The sequence below is a fragment of the Pan troglodytes genome, chromosome 9 (assembly GCF_028858775.2).
Source record: "Pan troglodytes isolate AG18354 chromosome 9, NHGRI_mPanTro3-v2.0_pri, whole genome shotgun sequence".
NCBI classification, from domain to species: Eukaryota; Metazoa; Chordata; class Mammalia; order Primates; family Hominidae; genus Pan; species Pan troglodytes.
In genome coordinates, this window is record NC_072407.2 from 28,804,034 (window position 1) to 28,829,936 (window position 25,903).

The 25,903-nt window shown below is 36.2% G+C and overlaps 1 protein-coding gene across 2 annotated transcripts in view; it reads left to right on the top strand.

Annotated features, from left to right (window-relative positions):
- The window catches only part of LUZP2 (leucine zipper protein 2), a 580,933-nt gene that overhangs the window by 248,740 nt on the left and 306,290 nt on the right, over positions 1-25,903 (top strand). For both annotated transcript variants that reach the window (XM_009460116.5, XM_521872.8), the window contains exon 5: positions 18,818-18,880. In XM_009460116.5, coding sequence (XP_009458391.2) covers positions 18,818-18,880 — 63 coding nt within the window. The remainder of the gene's footprint in view (positions 1-18,817; positions 18,881-25,903) is intronic.

Sequence of the window (25,903 nt, forward strand, 5' to 3'; positions counted from 1 at the left end):
TTCCAGGAATTTATCCGTCTCTTCTAGGTTTCCTAGTTTATGTGCATAAAGGTGTTCATGGTAGCCTTGAGTGATCTTTTGTATTTCAGTGGTGTCAGTTGTAATATCTCCTGTTTCATTTCTTAGTGAGGTTGTTTGGATTTTCTCTCTTCTTTTCTTGGTTAATTGTGCTAATATTCTATCAATTTTATTTATCTTTTCTAAGAACCAGCTTTTTGTTTCATTTATCTTTTGTATTGGTTGTTTTTTGTTTCAATTTCACTTAGTCCTGCTCTGATCTTGGTTATTTCCTTTTTTCTTCTGGGTTTGGGTTTGGTTTGTTCTTGTTTCTCTAGTTCCTTGAGGTGTGACCTTAGAGTGTCAGTTTGTGCTCTTTCAGTGTTTCTGATGTAGGCATTTAGGGCTATGAACTTTCCTCATAGCACCACCTTTCCCGTATCCCAGAGGTTTTGATGGGTTGTGTCATTATTGTTGTTCAGTTTGAAGATTTTTAAAATTTCTATCTTGATTTCATTTTTGACCCAGTGCTCATTCAGGAGCAGGTTATTTAATTTCCATGTATTTGCATGGTTTTGAAGGTTTCTTTTGGAGTTGATTTCCAGTTTTTTTCCACTGTGGTCTGAGAGAGTGTTTGATATAATTTCAATTTGTTTAAACTTATTGAGACTTGTTTTATGGCCTGTCATATGGTCTATCTTGGAGAAAGTTGCATGCGCTGTTGAATAGAATGTATATTCTGGGGTTGTTGGATGAAATGTTCTGTATATATCTGTTAAGTCCATTTGTTCCAAGGTATAGTTTAAATTCATTGTTTCTTTGTTGACGTTCTGTCTTGACCTTTCTAGTACTGTCAGTGGAGTATTGAAGTCCCCCACTATTATTGTGTTGCTGTTTATCTCATTTGTTAGGTCTATCGGTAATTATTTTATAAATTTAGGAACTCCAGTGTTAGGTGTATATATGTTTAGGATTGTGATATTTTCTTGTTGGACAAGGCCTTTTACCATTATATAATGTCCCACTTTGTCTCTTTTAACCACTGTTGCTTTAAAGTTTGTTTTGTCTTATATAAGAATAGCTACCCCTGCTTGCTTTTCGTGTCCATTTGCATGAATTGCCCTTTCTACCACTTTACTTTAAGTTTATATGAGTTCTTATGTTTTAGGTGAGTCTCCTGAAGGCAGCAGATGGTCAATTGGTTGGCAAACTTTTTGTTGTTGTTGTTTGATTTGTTTTGTTTTGTTTTGTTTTGAGATGGAGTCTTGCTCTGTCACCCAGGCTGAAGTGCAGTGGCACAATCTTGGCTCACTGCAACCTCCACCTCCTGGGTTCAAGCGATTTTCCTATCTCAGCCTCCTGAGTAGCTAGGATTACAGGCACAAGTCACCACACCCGGCTAATTTTTGTATTTTTAGTAGAGATGGGGTTTCGCCATGTTGGCCAGGATGGTCTTGAACTCCTGACCTCAGGTGATCCACCCGCCTCGGCTTCCCAAAATGCTGGAATTACAGGCATGAGCTACTGCGCCCGGTCAGTTCTTATCCATTCTGCAGTTCGGTATCTTTTAAGTGGAGCATTTAGGCCATTTACTATCAATGTTCATACTGAGATGTGAGGTACCATTTCAATCGTTGTGCTATTATGTACTTGGTGTTTTTTGTTTTAGGTTTTTGCTTTTAAAAATTGTATTTCTGTTTTATAGGTCCTGTGTGATTTATGCTTTAAAGAGGTTCTGTTTTGATGTTTCCAGGATTTGTTTCAAGATTTAGCATTCCTTTTAGCAGTTCTTGTAGTGGTGGCTTGGTAGTGGCGAATTCACTCAGCCTTTGTTTGTCCAGAAAAGACTGTATCTTTCCTTCATATATGATGCTTAGTTTCACTGGATACAAAATTCTTAGCTGGTAATTGTTTTGTTTGAGAAGGCTGAAGATAGGGCCCCAATCCTTCTAGCTTGTAGGGTTTCTGCTGAGAAATCTGCTGTTAAAGTAATAGGTTTTCCTTTATAGGTTTCCTGGTGCTTTTGTCTCATAGTTCTTAAGATTCCTTCCTTCATCTTAAATTTAGATAACCTGATGACAATGTGTGTAGTCGATGATCTTTTTGTGATGAATTTCCCTGTGTTCTTTGTGCTTCTTGTATTTGAATGTCTAGTTCTCTAGCAAGGCTATGGAAGTTTTCTTCAATTATTCCCCCAAATAGGTTTTCCAAACTTTTAGATTTATCTTCTTTCACAGGAACACTGATTTTTCTTAGGTTTGGTTGCTCAACATAATCCCAGACTTCTTGGAGGCTTAGTTCATATTTTCTTATTCTTTTTTTCTTTGTCTTTGTTGGATTGAGTTAATTGGAAGACCTTGTCTTTGAACTCTGGATTTCTTTCTTCTACGGGTTCAATTCTATTGTGAGACTTTCCAGAGCATTTGCATTTCTATAAGTATGTCCAATGTTCCCTGAAGTTTTGATTGTTTTTTCTTTGGCTATCTATTTCCTTGAATATTTCTCCCTTCACTTCTTGTATCACTTTTTGAATTTCCTTGCACTGGGCTTTGCCTTTCTCTGGTGCCTCCCTGATTAGGTTAATAACTAACCGCCTGAATTCTTTTTCAGGTAAATCAGGGATGTCTTCTTGGATCCATTGCTGGTGAGCTAGTGTGATTTTTTGGGGGTGTTAAAGAGCCTTGCTTTGTCATATTACCAGTGTTGGTCTTCTGGTTCCTTCTCATTTGTTAGGCTCTGTCATAGAAAAGGTCCAGGGCTGAAAGCTGTTGTTCAGATTCTTTTGTCCCATGGGGTATTCCCTTGATGTGGTACTCTTCTCGTTTTCCTATGGATGTTCATTCCTGTGAGCCTAGCTGCAGTGATTGTGATCTCTCTTCTGGGTCTAGCCACCCAGCAAGTCTACCTAGCTCTGGGCCGGTACTAGGGGCTGACTTCACAGAGTCTAATGATGTGAGCCATCTATGGGCCTCTCAGCTGTGGATACCAGCACCTGTTCTGGTGGAGGTGGCAGTTGGGGGTGAAATGCACTCTGTGAGGGTTCTTAGCTCTGGTGGTTTCATGTTCTATTTTTGTACTGGTTGGCCTCCTGCCAGCACGAGGCCCTTTCCAGAGAGCATCAGCTGTGGTAGTATGGAGACAAACCAACAGTGAGCAGGGTCCTAAAACTCCCAAGAGTATATGCCCTTTGTCTTCCACTACCAGGCTACCAGGGTGCATAGGGAAGGACCATCAGGTTGCTGCAGGGCTAGGCATGTCTGAGCTCAGACTCTCCTTGGGTGGGTCTTGCTGTGGCTGCTGTGGGGGATGGGGATGAGGTTCCCAGGTCACTGGAGTTGTGTACCTAGGAGGATTATGGCTACCTCTGCTGAGTCATGCAGGTTGTTGGGTAAGTGGAGAAAAGCCCGTAGTCACAGGCCTCGCCCAGCTTCCACGCAATCTGAAGGGCTGGTCTCACTCCCACCGTGTCCCCTCTAACAGCCCTAAGTCTATTTCCAGGTGGTAGGCGAGCAGAGCTTAAGAACTTATCCCAGGCTACCCACCTTCCAGCTTTGAAAGAAAAGGGCTTTGTTCTTCCCCTTCCTGTGGAGTCTGCAAGTTGGATTTGTACCCTTCCCCCAGTTCTAACCAGGAGGCTTCTTATCCAATTCTAATTATTACAGAGTTCAACTGGAGACTTCCTACTTCCTGTGGTGTTTCCCCTGACACCCCTCCTGAAGGTTCTCTGTGATGCCAGGCAGGAATGGCCTGCTTGGGGACGCAGTGAGCTCCCAGGGCCTTTCCCACTGCTTTCTCTACCCCTATATTTTACTCAGCTCTGTAAATTGACTCAGCTCCAGGTAAGGTTGGAAACCTTTCCTGCAAACTGCTCCTTCAGTTTCCACAGTCAGGGTGTGTGTTCAGGAGCCGAGGGTCTCCCTTTCCCAATTCCACGGTTTGGGTACTCACAGTATTTGGGGTGTCTCCTGGGTTCTGCAGGAGCAGTTTGCTTCCTTTAGAGGGTGGGTCTATTCTTGTTAACTTCCTTTTTTTTTTTTTTTTTTTTTGAGACAGAGTCTTGCTCTGTGGTCAGGCTGGAGTGCAGTGGCACGATCTCAGCTCCCTGCAACCTCCACCACCCAGGTTCAAACGATTCTCCTGCCTCAGCCTCCCTAGTAACTGGGACTACTGGCGCGTGCCACCACACCCAGCTAATTTTGTATTTTCAGAAAAGAGGGGGTTTCACCATGTTGGCAGGGATGGTCTTGATCTCTTGACCTCATGATCTGTCCCCCTTGGCCTCCCAATGTGGTGGGATTATAGGTATGAGCCACTGCACCCAGCTGACTTCTAAAAATAATTTAAAAATCACATATCAGTATATATTTATGTATGTAGGTATCTATAAATATACACACATACACATACGTAAGGGAATATTTGTGTATGATTTTGCGTGAGGAAAATTAGAGAGGAAAAGAAGAATAATATATTTCAACAAAAGAGTCTTCTTTATCCATTATGCTTTTTAGAAAATTAAAACATTTTAAAAATTACATATAATTTGTAACCCTTCAATTAGAAATGGAAATCTTGATATAGATAGTTGATATAAAGTAATACCAGAGGGCATATCTCACTCCTTTCTTGAAGTTAACAAATGTACATAGCCATACCCCCTTCTAAGGATGTAGTTAGAAAATGTATGTATTACTATAGAAACAGCTTACAGTAGAGGCCAAAATTTCCAAGTAACCAACTTCAAAGGGAATCGGACCTGGGCTGGCACAAAGTGCAAATCAGAAGAGACCACTTTGGTGGTCTTTGGTCTTTGCCATAAGAAGATAAAAAAGGAGATGAGAGAATGGAGAATGAAGAGCAGAAGTGAGTACATTTAAACAGCTTTAAAGTCAAAAGCCTTGTTTTCCCACTAGGAGCCTCTTCTGGTTATTTGGTTATACGCCCCTGAGATGGCTAATATTAGGTGTCAACTTGATCGGATTGAAGGATACGTAGATAGCTGGTTTAAGTATTGTTTCTGGGTGTGTCTGTGAGGGTGTTGCCAGAGGAGACTGCCATTTTAGTCTGTGGACTGGGGGAGAAAGACCTACCCTCAATGTAGGCGGCACCATCCAATGAGCTGTCAGCACAGCTGGACCAAAGCAGGCAGAAGAAGGTAGGATAAGCTGGTTTACAGATACCTACATATACAGATATAGACTGATAAGTGATTTCAAAATTATTTTTGGAAGTTAATAGGAATAGACAGACCCTTGAGTCTTCTAACTTTCACCTCCTCCTGGGCTGGATGCCTCCTCCCATTTCTCCTGCCCTTGGACATCAGACTCCAGGTTCTTTGGCCTTTGGACTCTTGGACTTATACCAGTGGTTTTCCAGGGGCTCTCAGGCCATCAGCCACAGACTGAAGCCTGCACTGTCAGCTTCCCAGCTTTTGAGGCTTTTGGATTCCGACTGAGCCGCTACTGCTTCTCTCTTCCCCAGCTTGCAGATGGCCTATCATGGGACTTCGCCTTGTGATCCTGTAAGCCAATTCTCCCTAATAAACTCTCTTTCATATATACATGTATCCTGTTAGTTCTGTCCCTCTGGAGAACCCTAATACAGTCCCTTAAAAGAATTATCTACTTGGAATCTTCTAGACCAAGAGGCTGATAAAAACTTTATCTGACTTGTCAGAATACTCTGGATGTTATTCAGAACCTGGGGAAGTGAACATCAGAACTAGAAAATAGATTGTTATCCCTTTCTTACCCAGATGAATGCCCACTCTTTTACTTAATACTGGGGCATTTAATGAGACTTTTCTTAAAGACTCCACAGAGATCTCTCGGGTCTCCATCTTGACTTCCACAGACTTAGTGTCTTCCTAGGAGGACCTTTGTATATGGTGCAGTAACACAGGCATCCCTATGAATACTGCATCATTTGCATTATACTTGCCTCTTTATATCTTCCAATAGGGGAAAGAAAGAAGAATAAACACAATTTTTTAAATCTGTTGTAAAAGCAAGGTTTTTTGACCATAGTATATCTTCATATTGTAAAACACAGCTGATGTTAAACAAATTAAGAATATAGAATCATCATTATAATTACTCAAATATTCTACCAGTTGGTAACTTATAATAATGTATTCAAAAACCAATATGAAGACAAAATATTAAATAGACTCACTTTGGAGTCATTCCTCAAGAAGGGTATTTAAATAAACTGTATATTCAGTTGTTTGGCAACTTTTTTTATGAGTAGAAGTTAAAAATATCCCTCAACTTTCTCTTCTCTCTACTTAAGTCTTCCATGCCTACTAGAACCATTATTGTAGAAATGCATTTTAATCACATCCAGTACAATATACACATACATGTATAAATATATTAATGTTTCCATATACTGTCAACCAAGAAAAAGATAAGTGACATATACTAATCTTGTGCATGATATATACTCATACTTTCTACTCTAATCCTCTAATCTATTTTTAAATGATATTCTTGACTTTCTACACTTTTATAATCAAAATATATGGAAAGTGGCCATGTCCGATGCTGTGATTTTACCAGAAACTTACAGCTTATCATTCATTCCAAGAATACTTATTAATCCTCACTAAGAACTAGAAAATATGGAATAAACCATTTTCTTTTTTGACTCATCATCATCAGAATCATTCATTAAATGCATATTTATATAGTTACTACCAAGATGAGAAACTGATGCCATTGCTAACTCATTCCCCCAAATGATAACTGCTAAAAAATGATAGCAGTTAACGGAAAATATGAACTGAAGTATTAAAAAAGAAGCATGCGAAAAACCCAACAAACGAAATAATGAGTGATTCCTGGAAAGAAAGATGACTCACAGAAATGAATATATATGTCTTTGGAAGAGGTCGTTGTGATTAGTTGAGTCGGGGGGCCGCAGTAGGAGGCATACAAGAGTAGGCTGAAGGTCATCTATAGATTCTGCTCTCCTTTTCTGCACTCTTCCTTGAGAGTATCACCTTCTGTCCCTTCCCCTTAGAAATCAATGGCAACAGCTCAGACCTCTCCTGTCATCAAGGTAACATCAGTGCAGTACAAAAGCCCTGCTAGAATGAGAAGTAATGGGAGTGAGGAAGGGTGGAGTCATAGTACCTACCCCATCTCCCTTAGATCCCCTAAGAGCATTCTATGCTTTCAAAGTTTTCTATCCTGGGTTTTTCATTTTCTCCCCAGGACAGCAGCCATCATTGGCCCTTTTCCTGTACCCATTGCCACACAGAGCAATTGAAAATTTAAAAAAAAAAAAAATCAGATAAGGGCTAAAATGACAAGATATTTGAGTACAGAGCTACTAAAAAGAAACACTACACATTGGACTACATACGCATTCTGAAGCAGAATTACTGGAGTAGATAAACTAACAATTTAGTTAAGCATGTTAAATATACCCAAGGAGTTAACCTATACAGTAATAACACATAGAAAAACAAAACAAAAAATCATAAAAAAACTACTTGATAATGTTAACTGTAGACAATAGCCAGGAGTTAATAGGTAAAATAAAGAATACACTAAACGGTGTAAATATAAGAAAGAAAATAGTAATAATGACAAATTTATAGAAAGCATCAGGGAACGACAAAATACTGAGATAGAAAATATAAAATATGCATTAAAAGCTATGGAGAATCAGAATAAAATTGCCAAGTATCTGAGTCACAAAATAAAAGCACACATATAAATAAATAGAAACTTTATCGTGCCATCGTGAAATTTTAAAATATCAAAATAAAAGATACAATTACAAAATTTTCCAAGGGAAAGAACAGATCACCCACAAAAGGGCAATAATCAGATAGATATCAGACTTCTTAAGATTGTTAATGAGTTTAAGAAGACAATAAAGCAATGTTTTAGTACACTGCTTCTACATTGTTCTATACATATAAACTGGCATTCAAATGTTAAAGCACGTAAAGCATGGAAGTGTTGCCAGAGAAAGCTCCATTTTGAAAATCCTTTTGGAGGAAATACTGTACTCAAAAACAGAATAAACAGCAGACTGCAAGTGATATGAGGATTAATAGTGAACAAATACCTTGGCAAATTTAGTTTTTCCTTTAGGAAACAGAGCCGAAGAGGGGAAAATATGATTGGGGTGAGGCAGTGCAACAAGGGGACATATAGTAAATAACCAAGACTATTGTAAATTTTCTATATTTTAACTTAGAAGCAATTACGGTGAGAACAAAATTAGAATGTATAATATTGAAACTCACACGCAGAAAAACTTTATTTACTCCGTTAAAAAAATAAGGTGAAAAAAATTAAATTAATTCACATAATAGAAAGGAAAAAAGGCAAAAAATTCAAGATGGCCAAAGTTCCAATGTATTAGAAATCATGAGAAATTAAAATGGGTTAAATTTAATAATTTAATTTTTAAAATGAGACAGAATAACTAAAATTAAAAGAATAGGAAAATATATACAAATGTTCTAAGTTTAAAAATTGAAAATATTGCATATGTAACATAAGCAAGATAGGAAATTACAGGCAAAAGAATATAAAGGAAAGAATTGGCAACAACATTAATGTCTGCCACATAGAATTTAAGAAACAGATATAATAAGGGAAGACACTATATACTCGCAAACAAAATAAAGTAAAACCATTATAAATAAGTATATACCTAACAATGTAGCTTCAGTATTCATCAAGCTATATGTAATAGAACATGAACATAAGCAGATACATAGAATATCTTAAAAATACAATTGATAATTTTATTTTATTTTATATCCACCAGTTTGTTATAAAAGAGATAATGAAGGATACAGGGGAAGAGATGACTAAGGCGAGAAATAGGGGAAGGGGCAAGAAGCTTCCATGCGCTCCCTGGACATGCCACCCTCCAGTAATTTCTAGTGTTCATCCATGTAGGAACCCAGTCCTAGGTTTTTATGGAAGCTTCATTACTTCAGCTTTATGTCCCCCAGGGTATAGGGCAAGATTCTCTTTAGAATGAGAGTTTCATGATCCACAAACAGAAAGGCAGGGAAAGATTAGAGTCCTATTTAGTATGAGTTATTAAAATTGCTTGAGGGGCAGATGTACACGCCTTCTGTTTTACAGTACTAGGTAGATGAATTTCCCAATCAGATACAATGCTCATTCCCTTAATACAATCAGATAAAAGAGACCAAACTGCTTCACATGAGGTGTGTTCCAATATATCAACTTTTATAATCCTATCCATTTTTACATTTTTAAGTTCTTGTCCCAGGAACTTCTCTTCTTCTCCTGCAGACCATTTTACCCACTCTAGTGCGAAAGACTTTGGGCCCTCAGCCAGGGATTAAGCCAAGGGACCCTGGCCCTGCTGTCAATCTTTATCTTCATTAATCAGTATAGCCATTACCCCAAACAATGCCACAGATGGGTTTCTCATTGTAATCTTTTAAAATATTCTGACTTTTTAAATTTATTCAGACTGGGGGAAATAGAGCAAACTGGATTGGGGCCCTTTAGTTTGGGGGGACCAGCTGAGTCTCCCTTTGATCTACTCAGCCTTTGATAGTGCTGTATTTAGACTTTTGTTTTAACCCCATTAATTTCCATTTTATTCATTTAATATTTTAATAACCATCTAAAGATTTCCACCTTGTGAGATGAATCCCATGACTCTCTCTTCTCTTTTTCTTTGTAGTTTCACCTCATCAGTGTTTTTTTGTTTGTTTGTTTTTCTTAATTTTTTGTAGAGATGAGGTTTCACTATGTTGCCCAGACTGGTCTTGAACTCCTGGCCTCAAGCAATCCTTCTACCTTGGCCAGCCAAAGTACTAGGATTACAGTTGTGAGCCATCATGCTCTGCCAGTGTTTTCTTTATTCATCTTATTTGTTAATTATTTAAAATTTTTCACCTTTCTGGGATGAGTTCTTTCACTCTCCTCACTACCCTTCACTGTTCTCTGGTTAATTTACCTGATGTTTTATTAGCATCTGTAGTGACCCATGAGGAGAAGTTGAGACAACGAATTTGATAAGGCTTCTCTGACTGTCTCTGTTTTGTATCAACAGGGTTACATGAGGTGTTCATGAAAATGGGGCTCCCCTAACCACAGCACTTACCATAACCTGAGTAACAGGCATATTTAGCCAGTGAATGTCCCTGACATCATAAAAGCAATCCCATTTGGCTTGCATATGAAGCATATCAACTGCTTCATCTGGGGTGCTCCACTTGACATTTATAGGTGGAGTCAGACAGTCCCACTTCAGAACTTTACAGTGGCTTTTATCCACCCCACCAGGCTGGCCATTTCTTCAGGAATAAATTCCTATGCTATATACACATCTGCAATTACTCAGTAGTGAGCTGTAGGTCCTGCATCAATGCAAACATGTTCTTCTACTCTGCATCATTTAAAACCAAAGACACTGGCTGGGCTTGGTGGCTCACATCTGTAATCCCAGCACTTTGCGGGGGCGAGGTGGGTGGATCGCCTGAGGTCAGGAGTTCAAGACCAGCCCGACCAACATGGTGAAACCCCGTCTCTACTAAAAATACAAAATTTAGCTGGGCATAGTGGCGGGGCTTGTAATCCCAGCTACTCGGGAGACTGAGGCAGAAGAATCACTTGAACCTGGGAGGTGGAGGTTGCAGTGAGCCAAGATCATGCCATTGCACTCCAGTCTGAGTGACAAGAGCAAAACTCTGTCTAAAAAAAAAAAAAAAAAAAAAAAAACACACACACACATTAGTCGCAAATTATTTACTTCCACTATCCATTTTAGTAAAGGTACCTCAGAGAGCTGATAATACCAATGTACAAAGTGAACAATTTCTTCGCACTTCGCATTATATTAAGTTTTAGTAGTTACTTGTTTTTGCCCTTCTCCCACATTGACCACCTTTTTGGTGACCAAAGGTCTTAGAAGTGCTTTCTGTTTTCCTGACATAATTTTCCCCTTTGCGGGTGGCTTTGAGGCTAGTGGCCTGAGCTCAGACAGACTCACATCTGAGCTTGGTTTACCCTAAAGGCCTGACTCAGCACTCTATTTAAATTCTATTTTAGCTATTATAGATAAAAATAACCAAGGATTTGAACATGTTGCTTTTCTCTTATTAGTTTCATAAACCAAAATGAAATTCTAAGCCTCCGGATGGATTGAATGGACTCCCCTCTCAGCCAACGGGATTCCAAAGAAACCTGAAAAACTAATTCAGGAAGGGGATGACAGCCATGCCTCATTACACTCTTTCTTTTGGATTTTAGACACAACTGACTAATATTAACATAAAAACTGAGATCTTAAGACTGACAAAACAGACTCTTTGTAGCAATTAAGAAGCAACATTCCAACCTGACTTTAGTGTAACATCGCATGACAAATAAAGAAGGAAATCAAATTATTTTACATCAAAATATGTTTTCTTACCATATTTTGAAATGGCTCTTTTTATCTGTAAAGAGTCTTTATTAATGTAACTCAATCTTTCCCCTTCCAAGCCCTCCAATCCTGAAGACTTTAACTGCGAGCCTGGCACATTTTAAGGCCTGATAAGAGACGTTTGCCATCTATTCTCTGTAGAGTCAGCTTCTGTGGCGGCTTCATCTACATAATAAGAACCTTGGCTTTCACCACCCCCCTTATGTTAACCCCAAGCATTTCTTTCTGCTGGCTTCAACTGTAGGCAAAGCTTAACTGTTTTAATCAATTACCTATGACCTGAAAGCCACATCTTCCCCCACCTTTGAGATATCTTACATTTTCAGACCGAACCAATGTGTACCTCACATGTATTGATACATTGATTAATTCCATATGTCTTCCTAAAATGTATAAAAGCAAGCTGTAACCTAACCACCTTACACACATGTTCTCAGGATCTCCTGAGACTGTGTCAAGAACGATTGTCTTCACAATTGTCTTCAAATAAATCTTTTCAAATATTTTACGAAGTTTGGCTTTTGTCATCAACAGTTTGCATTTCCCTGTGCATCCATATCTAAATTCCACTGATAGCTTTTACCTTGAGTAACCAAATGCAGCATAACTGCAGCTCTATACCATGAGGGACCATGTGGCCACCCAGGAATCAAAGGTTCTTCACCCCCTGCTCTTTTATTATTTCTCTTTCCGAACTGTGTTTCCCTGAGCCTAAGCAGTGCTAGCAAATCTCATTCCCTTGACACCAATTGTTTTGGGAAAAACTGTCAAACCATGTTTTTCTTCTGCTCCCATACCACAACAATTAACACAGAAGACTTCTGTGACCAAATGTATGGGGATTTGTTCTACTAAGAAGTAGCAGACACCAGCTGAGTCTCCTCCAATTTAATTCTGACACTACTTAGCTGGAGATAGTGTCAGATCCCACAGGTTGAAGGCTCAGTCACTAAGATTGCTTCCCCTGCTCAGACACCAGTCTCGAGTCATGGCCTATAGAACTTCTGACCCACCAGCTTCAAGTTGAGGTTCCCATAACCACCTGCTTTGTTTTGATTAGTTTTCTGGAGTCCCTTACAGAACTCGAGGAAACATCTACATTTACTAGTTTATTATAAAGGCAATTAAAAAGTATATGAAGAGATAGATAAGACAAGTTATAGGGGAAGGGGCATGGGGCTTCCATGCCATCCCTGGGTATGTGACCCACCAGGAACATCTGCGTGCTTAGCTCAGGAGGGCCTGAGAACATGTGTTTGTGTGTATATCATGAAGCTCTACAATTGATAGTTTTAAACTATTAGTATATAGTAAGAAATCACCAACAAACTGCCTATATTTCTTTACCACACCCAGTAGATTTACAGAAATGATATACAAATAAAATATGCATTGAAACATAAATGAAGTTCTATAAATTCAAAAACATTAGTAGCACATATGTTATTAAACTCTATTTTAATAAAAGTAAAAATAATTTTTATAAGAGGTCAAATAATTTCTTGTTTAAAAATATGTTCTAATAACCATTGAATTAGTGAGAAATGATCAAACACATTGTCATACTTGGCACTTAATAATGAAAATCATACATGTCAAAGTAATACTTACTGGATAATGAATAGCTTTAAATACATTTTCAGTTAAATGAAAGATAGATGACATTAATTCAAGAAGTTGGTTAAAAAGCAGAAGCTCAAACTCAATGTACTAAGGAAAGAGAATTATAAAGACTAGACAAAAAACAATAAACTATGAAAGAAACAAAAATCCCCTAAATCCTTAGTTCTTTGAAAAGATTAGCTAAAGAAAAAAGGTTATGATAAAAATTGAAGAAGAATAAAAGACTCAAATGTTAAAATGTCAAATGTCAAATAAAAAAGAGAAAAAGGCCATATTCACAATTTAAAGTATGATCAGCAACTGTCAACTAATTAATTTTAAATTGTAAACAAAAGTCCTAGGTCATATTAATATAAAATTCCAAAATTTCTGCAATTAGAAATATACTTGAATAGACCAATGCATTTGGAATTTTATTGTACTAAAAGGCATCTATTTCCCCAAATTCTGAAGAAGGATTTTAGTGATGACTTTTACCTAATTTTCAATGACCAATTAATTCCTAATAAATGCAAGTATTTTGTGGAAAATAAATAACTCTCATCTTGTTATGTGAGCATATGCATTTATTATTGCAAATCAATTCATAAAAATATGACTAAATAAACTTATAGGCATATTTCATTAATGAATGTAGATGTAAAAATTCTGAATAAACAAATCTAAGAGTATATTAACAAAATACACATCATGATCAATGAAGGCAAACATGTCTTATCTCTTCAGGAAAATGTGTTCTATGTTTTGAATTGAAAGAGTGATATGTTCTAACTCAGAAACCATAAAGAGATGACAGAATCTTTAACTAACGTGGGAATGACTTGCGTGTGTGTGCGTGTGTGTGTACATGTGCTTGTGTGTATATCATGAATATTTTATTTTATAATGTGCATCTGGTTGATGGTGGAATCTAGGGAAAGATTAATATCACTGGGGTCAACACTTAAAAATTTTGGTAAAGATTCAAATAAAATCCTTTGTAGTTTTTCTCCCTATTTGAAGATTCTAGGTTAAATAAGGATTAAATTAACACATATTTATAACTTTTTTATTTTATAAATCATCCACTAATTATTTTCACTGAAAGGAAGACTATAGTTGTAATTGAAGTTTGGATAAGTAAGGGAGATTAAGATCACTGATGCTCTCTCTCAAATTGGGGCAAATTTTGGATTTGATTAGAGAAATATTGTTGTGCTATTTTAGATTTAAGAGCAGATAATCTTATGTATTGTCCTTGATTAAACATCAAATTACTATGGATTTTTTTCTATCAAGATAAGAGATTGTTTGTTTATGCATATATGGTGCAAATGCTCACAACATTTGGTAAGTCTATAGTAAAATGCTATGAAACATTGATTTATTTATCATTTTTTCATTGATTGAAAAAAGATGATCTTCCTTATTGAATTTAAAAAAATATGAAAAAAGATGTATATCTGAAAAAATAAATTAAAAAACAGTGTATCTTTCTTGATCTAATTCTGTTTAAAAATACTCTTTATGGAAATACAAACATTTATGTTTATTCCTAAGCAAATAATGAAATGGTAAATATTTCAAACCTGTGACCCTAATGGAAAACCCTAACAGAGAGCAGTGAAGAATGAGCTCTCAGGTGTGACCAGGATAATTAAAGATTTTAATGATTATTGAATGCATTTCCCTACTCTTGTTAATTTTTATGGCTTAACTTGTCCTGAGACATAATTAGTCTAAAGCAAGAGTTTTAGCTTCAAGCTTTGAATCTCATTAAAAATAAAGAATTGTTATGTTCTTTCAATCTTATTTAGGGTAAATACAATGTATTTTCTGTTTCTGAGAATTATTGTATAACTATCAATAAGAATGCTTATTCTTTCATGGGTGTTAAAAATCCGTTGGGATTCTAAATCCATGGCCTAAAATGCTAATACATTTTTAATGTTCAAAATATATTTTATGTCTTGAATATTTAAGTATTGCATTCTCAAGTTTTTCTGTCCTTGTTTAACATTTAATAATTATAGTCTTGACATGGTAATGTATTTTCATTATACTTTAATTAAAGTTAATTGTTAAGTATGAACAATGTGTGCAGTACCCATATATGGGGATTTGGGGGAAATAATGGTATCAGTGAAAGAACAGGTTATTAATATAAGTAATATGGCTTTAAGTAGTTGGTGACATAACTAAAGACAAATCTGTACAAAGCAAAATTTTCTGGAGCTACTAAAATGCTTGTGTAGAAAAGAATGTAAAAGCTGTTTTTTGGGGGATGCACTGTTACTCTGCATACGTGTTTAATTTTGAATGGGGTTAAGTTCTACTTGGTGTAAATCAAAAAGTATCTGAGGCAGATCTCAATCAATTTCAAAACTTATTTCACCAAGGTTAAGGACATGTCAGTGACAAAGCCTCAGGAGGGTCTGAGAACAAGTGCCCCTGGTGGTCGGGCTACAGCTTGGTTTTATATGTTTTAGGGAGACAGAAGACATCAGTGAATACATGTAAGATGTACATTGGTTTGGTCCAGAAAGGCAGGACAACTTGAAGTGGTGGGGAGCCAGTAGGGTGGCAGAATGTCCAGCTTCCAGGTCATAGTTGATTTCAAAGATTTTGTGATCGGCAATTGGCAAAGATATTCTGATTGGCAATTGGTTATCTAAGAGTTAGAATCAATAGTAGGGAGTGTCTGGGTTAAGATAAGTGGTTGTGTTATGGAGACCAGGGTTTTTATTATGCAGATAAAGCCTCCAGGTAGCAGGCTTTAGAGCAAATAGATTATCTTAAGGTCTCCGTTTTAATGTTAAATTCCCGTCATGGCCTGAACTTATGTTTCAGGTTAACTTTGGAATGTCATTGGCTGAGTGGAGGAGTCCATTCAGTTGATTAGGAGGACTTAGAGTTTTACTTTTGGGTTACAGTGGTGATACCTTGGTTTTTCTATCAACTTGAACTATCTACCTAATGGACAATGAGGACTAGTGTTTTGGGGTTACTGTCAATATTTTCAAAATTCAAGATTACTTTGAAAATTAATATGGCTAAAACACTAGACATGTTAATTCTCAAGCTTCTCTTTCTGTATTATGTGTTCTTTTGCCATAAAAAGTGTTTGGTTTGGGTTTTCTGTAACAACTGAGGAAATGGTAATGCCTGGAAACTTATACAGGCCTGAAAGAAAAAAGTGTTAACAGGTGTTGTGAAACTTCTGATGGACTTTATGGAAAGCCAAGCCCAGGAGTCAGATGTGATGAGGCTGTTAGGTGGTACTGGAACTATTGCAGCTCTTGAAGATGTCAGAAAGAGGAATCCCTGGATTTTCATTCTTATAGTCCTCTAGATAAATGACTCAGCTGGCTTTCCATTGACTGTTTCTATTTCTGTAACAACTGACTTCCTCTGCATATTACTTATGCAACACTTGACTTAACACAGCCTTAGTAATACCTTATGACATCCTTTACCTATCTCAGCTGAGAACTAGCCAGTTTTCTCTAGAGGTTCCCAGTTCAAATCTCCCAAGGAAAATCCAACAGCCCAGATTTTATTTTAGAGTCAGAATTATTTAGGTATACTTATTCTTTACCCTGGACTTTCCATATCCTGTGTATTATTCTGTTCTTGCATTGTTATAAAGAAATACCTGAGACTGGGTAATTTATAAAGAAAAAAGGTTTAATTGGCTCACGGTTCCACAGGCTATACAGGAAGCATAGCTGGGGAGGTCTCAGGGAGATTTTACTCATGGCAGAAGGCAAAGCCGGAGTAGGCAGCTTCACATGGGCAGAACAGGAGGAAGAGAGAGAAGGGGGAGAGATGCTACATACTTTTAAACAATCATATCTCATAATAACTCTATTATAAAAACAGCAGTAGGATGGTGCTAAACCATTAGAGACCACCCCTATGATCCAATCACCTGCCACCAGGCCCTAGCTCCAGCATTAAGGATTAAGGATTACATTTCAACATGAGATTAGGGTGGGAACACAGACCTAAGACACATCATCCAGTAACTGGGAAATGATGATAATGGGAAAAATCATTCAAAGGATGATTGCTAATGCCAGAGCTGTATCCAGGCTGTGGGCCACTCACCTCTGGGCTCCAGGCTGCAGACACCTATATACTGCTCCATGAGAGAAAAATCTATCTCATTTAAACCACTGTATTTAGGGATATGTCAGTTAGAGTGCCTCATTCTTCACCTTGATTAATTTAGTAATTGTTTACTTTCAACTGTGGTTACTACATAACAAATTCACTAGCTACAATCAATTAACTGGTATTACATAGAATAAATACAAATAAATCTCATAAAGTTGATTTTCTCATAATTTAGGCAAACTTTAACATAAAGTAATAGTATTTATTTTTCATAAGCGCATACACAATAAATAAAATGTATAAAAATATGCATGAGACAAATATGTAAGTTCAGTATAGTGGTTACCTGGGGGGGTGGGGGTGAAGAAAGGAATAGAAGTTAGCTGAAACTTTAATAATAAATAATGATAAATAATAATATATTACTTATAAAAGGGTCTGAAGAAAATTGGACAAAACATTCATATCTGGTTAATGTGTAGGGTTAGCCCACAGGCATTTCACGTATTACTTCTTGTTCTTTTCTTCATGTTTGAAATGTTTCAGAACTAAATATTTTTTAAAGTTGTGTATATGGTAAAAATTAACCTTCTTCCTAAATTTAACTTCCAACCCAATGACTCAGTCTATCTTCAGAGACAACCTGGATCATGAGTCTCTTTTATCATTTCAGGAAACTTCTAAGAATACATTGTTCAATGCATGAGGCTATTGAGTATTAGAAATATGACTAATCCAAACTGAGATGTACTGTAAGTGTAAAACACACATTGGAATCTAAAGGCATATAACACAAAAAGAATGTAAATTATGTCATGAATAATCCATGTCCAAATAATATTTTGAATATATCAAATTAAGTGTATTAGAAAAATTAAATTCACCTGTGTCATTACTTTATTAAAAATGTGACTACAAGAAAATTGAAAATTGGATAAATTAAATGTTTCATCCACTGTCATAGTTATTTTCTTATTATAGGGAACCCTCAGTGACTATAAAGTCTCAGTGACTAGTGTACTCTCAGGGATTATAAAGATTATAAATTCTATAAAAAGTCTTGACCACTTACTATACTACCATTTTTTACAAAGCACTCGGGCAGGTAATGCTATTTTTAGGAAATACGGTTCCAATAAGTGGCATAAGGTGACAGATCCTGATGATATCTTGTTCAGAAGGAAACATCATGGTGTCTTCGGTAGACTATTCTTAATGTCCCATAGTTTTGAGGTAAGGGATATTATTATGTAATTGCTCTCACACTTGGCGACAGGTCATAATTACCTGGAGTGTTTTAGAAATAGAGATTCCTAGGTTCAACTCTAGAATCTATTTTTTCTTTTTTTAAAGAACCACATTTTTAAAAGGAAATGAAGTTTATCCAGGTAAGAGAATCACAGTCATAAAGTGTAAGGTTTCTCAATTTAAAAAAAAATAATAAATAGTTTGTTAAATGAAAAAAGATATTTTAATATAATCAATGAATATATGTGTGAATTTAGTAATGAAGGTTTTGATTAGGGAACAGTGTAATTATTTGTTCTTTTTCAATATTTGTTAATACATAATTTGTTATTTCTCAAAATAATGAAAAAAATAATGAAAGCCATGGTAATGAGTCTGGAATGTGTCTACATAATAGTCTATTCATTTTCAGATTAATTTTTTAAAGACTGAAGTTGAAAGAAAGAGCAAAATGATCCGAGACCTCCAGAATGAGGTAAGATTTATTTCATCTTAGATACATTTTATATAAATCAAATAATATACATAAATGCACATATAAATTTGCCACTAGTTTGGAGTATTAAACACATGGATATTTAATTTTCAGTTATAAACTAATGTAGAGAAATTGCAAGGTTAAGAATTTCAAAAAGTAGATAATCCTTACATTTATATATATTTGATAATTTCATTAGTCCAAACTTCTCTAGTTCATTTTTCTTTCTAATTGTATTTTGCTTAGGATGATATTAAAAATCAATTTTCATTTAATAAGTTTACTTATTTGTTTAATAAATGACATTACAGGCACTGAAGAAGAAAGTTAGCTAGAAATTGGCTGGGTGCTAGAAAGGGCCAATCTAGAATGAAAATATGTTTAAGGATAATCTCAAAATAATGTAAATTTAAACATAAGTTGTAATCATTTTCATGATAGCCTTTAAAATGTAAGCATCCCATTAAATACTGCATACATTATTCTCTTTTGATTCTTTATCTTGTTATAAAACTACTTTAATTTTTTATAATTTCTCCATTACCTATTTCTACCTTTTCATTTCCTTTTTATTAAATGCAATTAATTAAGACCATTGAGCTATGACTAATTCAGGATAAGTCTTCCTTGATCAATCTCACTAATTATGTTTTATTTTGAATCCTGATTATGATGGAAAATATCAACAGACCAGAGTTATCAGAATACTGGGTATAATGGATAATATTTATTTTGTTGGAGTCATTTGGGGCTCAGTGAGAAAGCCAGCTTACTCAAATCAAAAAATGCTCACATACGATTTAAAACAAGGAAAACATTTTAAACGAGATTAAAGTCAGTTTTATAATAGGGTAAGGAGTACATTTATATATGCACATGCACACGTGCATGGGCGTGTACACACACAATCAGCAATATGAACCCAGTTGTATGATTATAAGAGAATTTCAACTTCATTTTTATCTTTATATAAGTAGCATCAGTTCACTTTTAATCTTAGATAACTTCTTAAAATCTAGAATTCAACTAAGGAGCAAGTTCTTTCAAAAAACCACTAGGCTGGGCACAGTGGCTCACAACTATAATCCCAGCACTTAGGGAGGCTGAGGTGGGAGGATCACTTGAGCCCAGGAGTTTGAGACCGGTCTGGACAACATGCTAAAATCTCATCTCTAAAAAAAAAAAAAAAAAAAAAAAATTAGCTGGGAGCGGTGGCTCACTTGTAGTCCCAGCTTCTTACAAGGCCAAGGCAGGACGATTGCTTGAGCCTGAGAGGTCGAGGTTGCAGTGAACAGTGATCATGTCACTGCATTTCAGCCTGGGTGACAGAGCAAGACACTGTCTCTATTAAAAATAAGTTTAAAAAATAAAAATTAGAACAACAACAAAAACCTACCAGGCTGGCTCATGCCTGTAATCCCAGTGCTTTGGGAGGCCAAGGTAGCAGGGTTGCTTAAAGCCAAGAGTTCCAAGTCAGCCTAAGCAACATAATGAGATTCCATCTCTACCAAATAAATAAATAAATGCAAAACTATGAATTATTAATAACAAGTAACAAAATACTTTGTCTTGGGAGGTTATTTTTATAGTGAAATTGCACTTTGATAACTACATAGACTAGAATAATTCAGAAAGAAATACAACCCTACAGAAATAATATCTGCTAAATATGAGTTTTATAGTTAAATTTGCTACTATTCGCTTTAATACTATTAAGAACATATGAAATGAAAATTGATAACCAAAAAAGCTTTGGTCTTTTTACAAAACCTAATGGTGAACATATATTAGCAATTAAATGTTTTCAATTTTACTCCTTTATATCAAATTATTTAATTTTTAGTAAATAATCAGTACGCATGTAGAGATTAAGGCAGATTTATTTAATGAAATAACTGGTGTATACACTGTACAGTGAAGTTATATGGGCACTTTATGGAAGATTTTCAGTTCAGGCATAAGAAAAAACAGGTAAATTGATTAAACAAAATACAATGGTGAGGAAGATAAAACAGATACAAATAAATTTCTGGAAGAAGTTTGAAATCCACTAAGTGGTTACTTTTGAATGAGGGAATTAGGGAAGTCCCAAAAGATAAAGGCTAAGTCCCTCCTATGCCTATTTTGTTGAGGGTTTTTATCATAAAGGGATCCTGGATTTTATCAAATGCTTTTTCTGTATCTATTGAGATAACCGTATGGGTTTTGTTTTTAATTCTGGTTATGTGATGTACCACATTTATTGACCACATATGTTAAGAAATGAGACAGACAGCAACACAATATTTTTTTCCTTTTTTTTTTCTTTTTTTTTTTGAGATGGAGTCTCACTCTGTTGCCCAGGCTGGAGTGCAGTGGCTTGATCTCGGCTCACTGCAAGCTCCGCCTCCCAGGTTCACACCATTCTCTGGCCTCAGCCTCTGAGTAGCTAGGACTACAGATGCCCGCCACCACGCCTGGCTAATTTTTTGTATTTTTAGTAAAGACAGGGTTTCACTGTGTTAGCCAGGATGGTCTCCATCTCCTGACCTGGTGATCCGCCTGCCTAGGCCTCGCAAAGTGCTGGGATTACAGGCGTGAGCTACCGCACCAGGCCAATTTTTGCATTTTTTGTAGAGAAGGGGTTTCTCTATGTTGCCCAGGTGGGTCTTGCATTCTTGGGCTCAAGAAATCCACTCACCTCGGCCTCCTAAAATGCTGGGATTACAGGAGTAAACCACCATGCCCTGCCAATCAGAGTATTTCAAGCACCTTTATTTCATCTATTTCCAGTTACCTATATCTTCTCATGGGCACCACTTTTAACCTCTGAATGTACTGTTATGACTTAACAAAAGCTCTATTGTGATTGATGTGGTCTCTAAGTTTCAGTTTTGGGCCGTCTGCTTTTCTCTTTATATTCTTTTTTATGAAATATTCAAGTCAAATCTATTCCACAACAATGTGTATTTCCTTGCATCAAATAATCATATTAACAATTAACAGGGGGTGAAATAATGTCAGCAAAGCTTTAAAAATCATTTTGTTTTTCTTTCCAATATGTTGAGTTTTGAAGCATTCAGGCAAAAGACTTTTCAAATTTTAAAGAAATTGTTATGAATACAAGGACATAAGAAAAAGATTGAAAATGTATGAAAGGGCTTCCTTTTAGTGGTTGTAGTGATAGTTATTGCATTAAAACTCTTATGCTTTTTCCTGGGTAAGATGTGAATACAGAAGTTTCTGTTAAGACTTTTCCCCTGCATTGAAACAAAAGATTTAAGAAAAATCTGCATCAAATTTTAATTTTGATGATAGTGTGCTTTGTTAGAAGTCAATTCCCTCGAAGATCTACATCCCAAAGGAAGAACACTAAATCCTGAATATAAAGCTTCAAAGAATCAAATGATTACGATGTTTGAGATAAATGCTTAAAAAAAATGTATTTACACTTTTATTAGTTTCTTTACTGTTTTTCTTAGTCTCACTTTGTTGCCCAGGCTACAGGGCAGTGGCGCGATCTCAGCTCACTGCAACCTCCGCCTCCCGGGTTCAAGTGATACCCCTGGCTCAGCCTCCTGAGTAGCTGGGACTACAGGCATGTGCCACCAAACCCAGCTAATTTCTATATTTTTAGTAGAGATGGGGTATCACCGTGTTGGCCAGGCTGGTCTGTAACTCCTGACCTCAGGTGTGATCCACCCACACCCACATCAGCTTCCCAAAGTGCTGGAATTACAGGTGTGAACCTCTACACCCAGTTTGTTATTTTTTTATTTTTTATGTTCTGGTAACAATGTTACATAGTAAGTGGTCTTCCCCAATCCCATTTTCCCTCCAAAATTTCTATTTTTAGTGTGTAATTTGTAGAATATAAGATTTCCTATATGCAAAATTGGACTCATAATTCATATATCACCAGTTTTCCAGTAACTTTGTAATCTAAGTCTCTAGTTCTAATCTCTCTTGTGTAATCTTTCTGTTAAAAAGGTTAACTGAGATATAATACCATTTTTGAAGAGTTTATTTGAGCAAACAACAATGCATAAATTGGGCTGTTCTGAACTAGAAGTGGTTCAGGAGCTTCACTAAGGAAATACAGTGGAAGGTTTTTATGTGACTAAAATAGAAGTGAAGCAAAGAAAATATTTGTTTGATTACAGTTAGACAGTTGCTGTATTTGGTCTATCCCACTGGAAAATCTCTAGTTATAAAATTACAAGTTTGTTTCTTCTGTGTGGTTAAGCTCAAGTTCTGTTTTTCTTTAATATAGGCATTTATTTACAATGACCCACATTAAGTTTTTCATATGTTTGCAAATCAAGCAACGATAACGTCACTTACAAAGCCTAACTGGCTTTGTCTGGTCAAGGATTCTTCAGGGCTCGTCTCCATTTTAATTTACTTTAACACCTCCTTGTGCCTTCAATGTTTATTTTGCATTTTGTGTTTGAATATTGTTTGGTTGCAAAAAGTATACAGTTTTGCTCCAGAAAATAAATCAAAACAAGGAAACAAATGAAAAATTCAACCTCCCTTCTCTAACTTCCATACATATGGCAACTGCCTCATCATGTAGTCAATCTCGCATGCTTCGAAGGTCAGAATTTATTCTGACTTTCACTTTCAAAACACCCTTTCTATAGTATCATTTCATTTTTTTTTTGAGTTTTATTTATTTTACTCCTAAGATAAAATCAATTTGTCTGTAATGGTCTGAGATATAAGACAGGCTCAAAAATGAGTAGGATAATATATAAGTCTAGGAAATATTAGGCAAATCAGGCACTGGGACAAGCATCTTTAATTAGTTGAAATTTTTTTTTCTTTTTTTGATACAGGGTCTCACTCTGTCGCCCTGGCTGGAGCGCAGTAGTGCGATCTCAGCTCACTGCAACCTCCGCCTCCTGGGTTCAAACGATTCTCCTGCCTCAGCCTCCCAAGTAGCTGGGACTACAGGCATTATATTTTTAGTGGAGACAGGGTTTTGTCATGTTGGCCAGGCTGGTCTTGAATTCCTGACCTCAGGTGATCCACCCGCCTTGGCCTCCCAAAGTGCTGGGATTATAGGCATAAGCCACTGCACCCTGCCAAAATTTTTAAATAAAGGTGTTAGTTGGATAATGTTCAGGGCTTTTGAAAGAATTACATAGTTGGAAATACTTCATGAACACTAGTATTTAAACAGTCTATGTTCAAGGAGTTAATATTTAAAATATGTAAGAAACTCAAGCAATTAAGTAGCAAATAAATAATCTGATAAAATGGACAAAATATCTGCATAGACATTCATCAGAAGAAGATTTACAAATGCCCAAAAGGTAAATAAAAAAATACTCTCAATATCACTAATCATCACGAAAATGCCAATCGAAGCTATGATAAAATATCAACTCACTTCAGTTAAAATGGCTGGTATCAAAAAGAGAAGTAAGGAATGCTGGCAAGGATGTGGAGAAAGAACTGTTATACACTAGGGGTGGGACTTCAGTGAGTACAGCCATTATGAACAACAATATGAAAGTTTCTCAAAAACTAAAAATAGAACTACCATATGATCCAATAATATAACTACTTGTTATATATCCGAAGGAAATGAAATCAATATGTTGAAGAGATGTCTGCACACTCATGTTTATTGCAGCACTATCACAATAGCTAAGATATGGAATCAATGTGTTTATAGATGAATGGATAAAAATGTGGTATATATAAACAATGAAATACTATTCAGCTATTAAAAAGAATGAAATCCTGTCATTTGTGCAAACATGGATGAACCTAGAGGACATTGTGTTTAGTGAAATTACCCAAGCACAGAAGGACAAATACTGCATGATGTCACTCATATGAGAAATCTACAAAAGTTGATCTCAAAGAAGTAGAGAGAATAGTGGTTATCAGAAGCTGGAGAAAGCAGGGAGTAGAAGGAGATGGAAGAAGTTTTGTCAACAGGTACAAAGTTAAAGTTAGGTAGGAGAAATAAGTTCTGCGTCTTATTGCACAGTAGGATCACTGTAGTCACCAACAGTGTATTATGTATTTCAAAATAGTTAGAAAAGAGGATTTTGAATGTTCTCACCACAAGGAAATAACAACTCTTTGAGGTGATAGATATGCTGATTACTCTGACTTGATAATTACACAATCTATATGTGTATTGAACATCACATTGCAGCTGATAAATATGTACAATTATGTGTCGATTAAAACCTAATAAAACAAAAATAACTTAAAAAATTTAAACTCATTTCTGATAAAATAATGAAAAACACATTCTGTCTTGAATTAGTCAGTAGATAGACATGGAAGAGAAGGGAAAGATGGAAGAGATGGGGCAGATATTTTTTCCTTATTTTCTTCTATGGTGGTCTATGTTTTTTTTTTTTTTTTTTTTTTGGATTATAATTGATTTGTTTCCTGAGACTCATTCGATAGCTCAAGGTAAGGATGAAATAGGGAATCACACTAAATTCTCTTTTTTGTTTGTTTGTTTTGTTTTGATACAGAGTCTCGCTCTGTCACCCAGGCTGGAGTGCAGTGGCACCATCATGGCTCACTGCAACCTCCGCCTCCTGGGTTCAAGCAATTCTCTTGCCTCAGCCTCCTGAGTAGCTAGGACTATAGACATGCACCAGCACCCCTGGCTAAATTTTTGTATTTTCAGTAGAGATGAGGTTTTGCCATATTGGCCAGGCTGGTCTCGAACTCCTGACCTCAAGTGATCTGCCCACCTCAGGCTCCCAAAATGCTGGGATTACAGGCATGAGCCACTGCACCAGGACACTAAATTCTCAAAGTTCAGAATGTATTCTTTCACTTTCAAAACACCTTTTCTGTACTATCATTTGCAATTTTCTTGAATTTTAATTATTTTACTTCTAGGATAAAATCAGTTTGTCTGTAACGGTCTGAGATATAAGAAAGGCTTGGGAATGAGTGGGATAATATATAAGTCTAGGAATTATTAGACAAATCAGGCACTAGGACAAATATCTTTAATTAGTTTAAATTAGGTCAGTAATCATAAGAGTGGGTTTG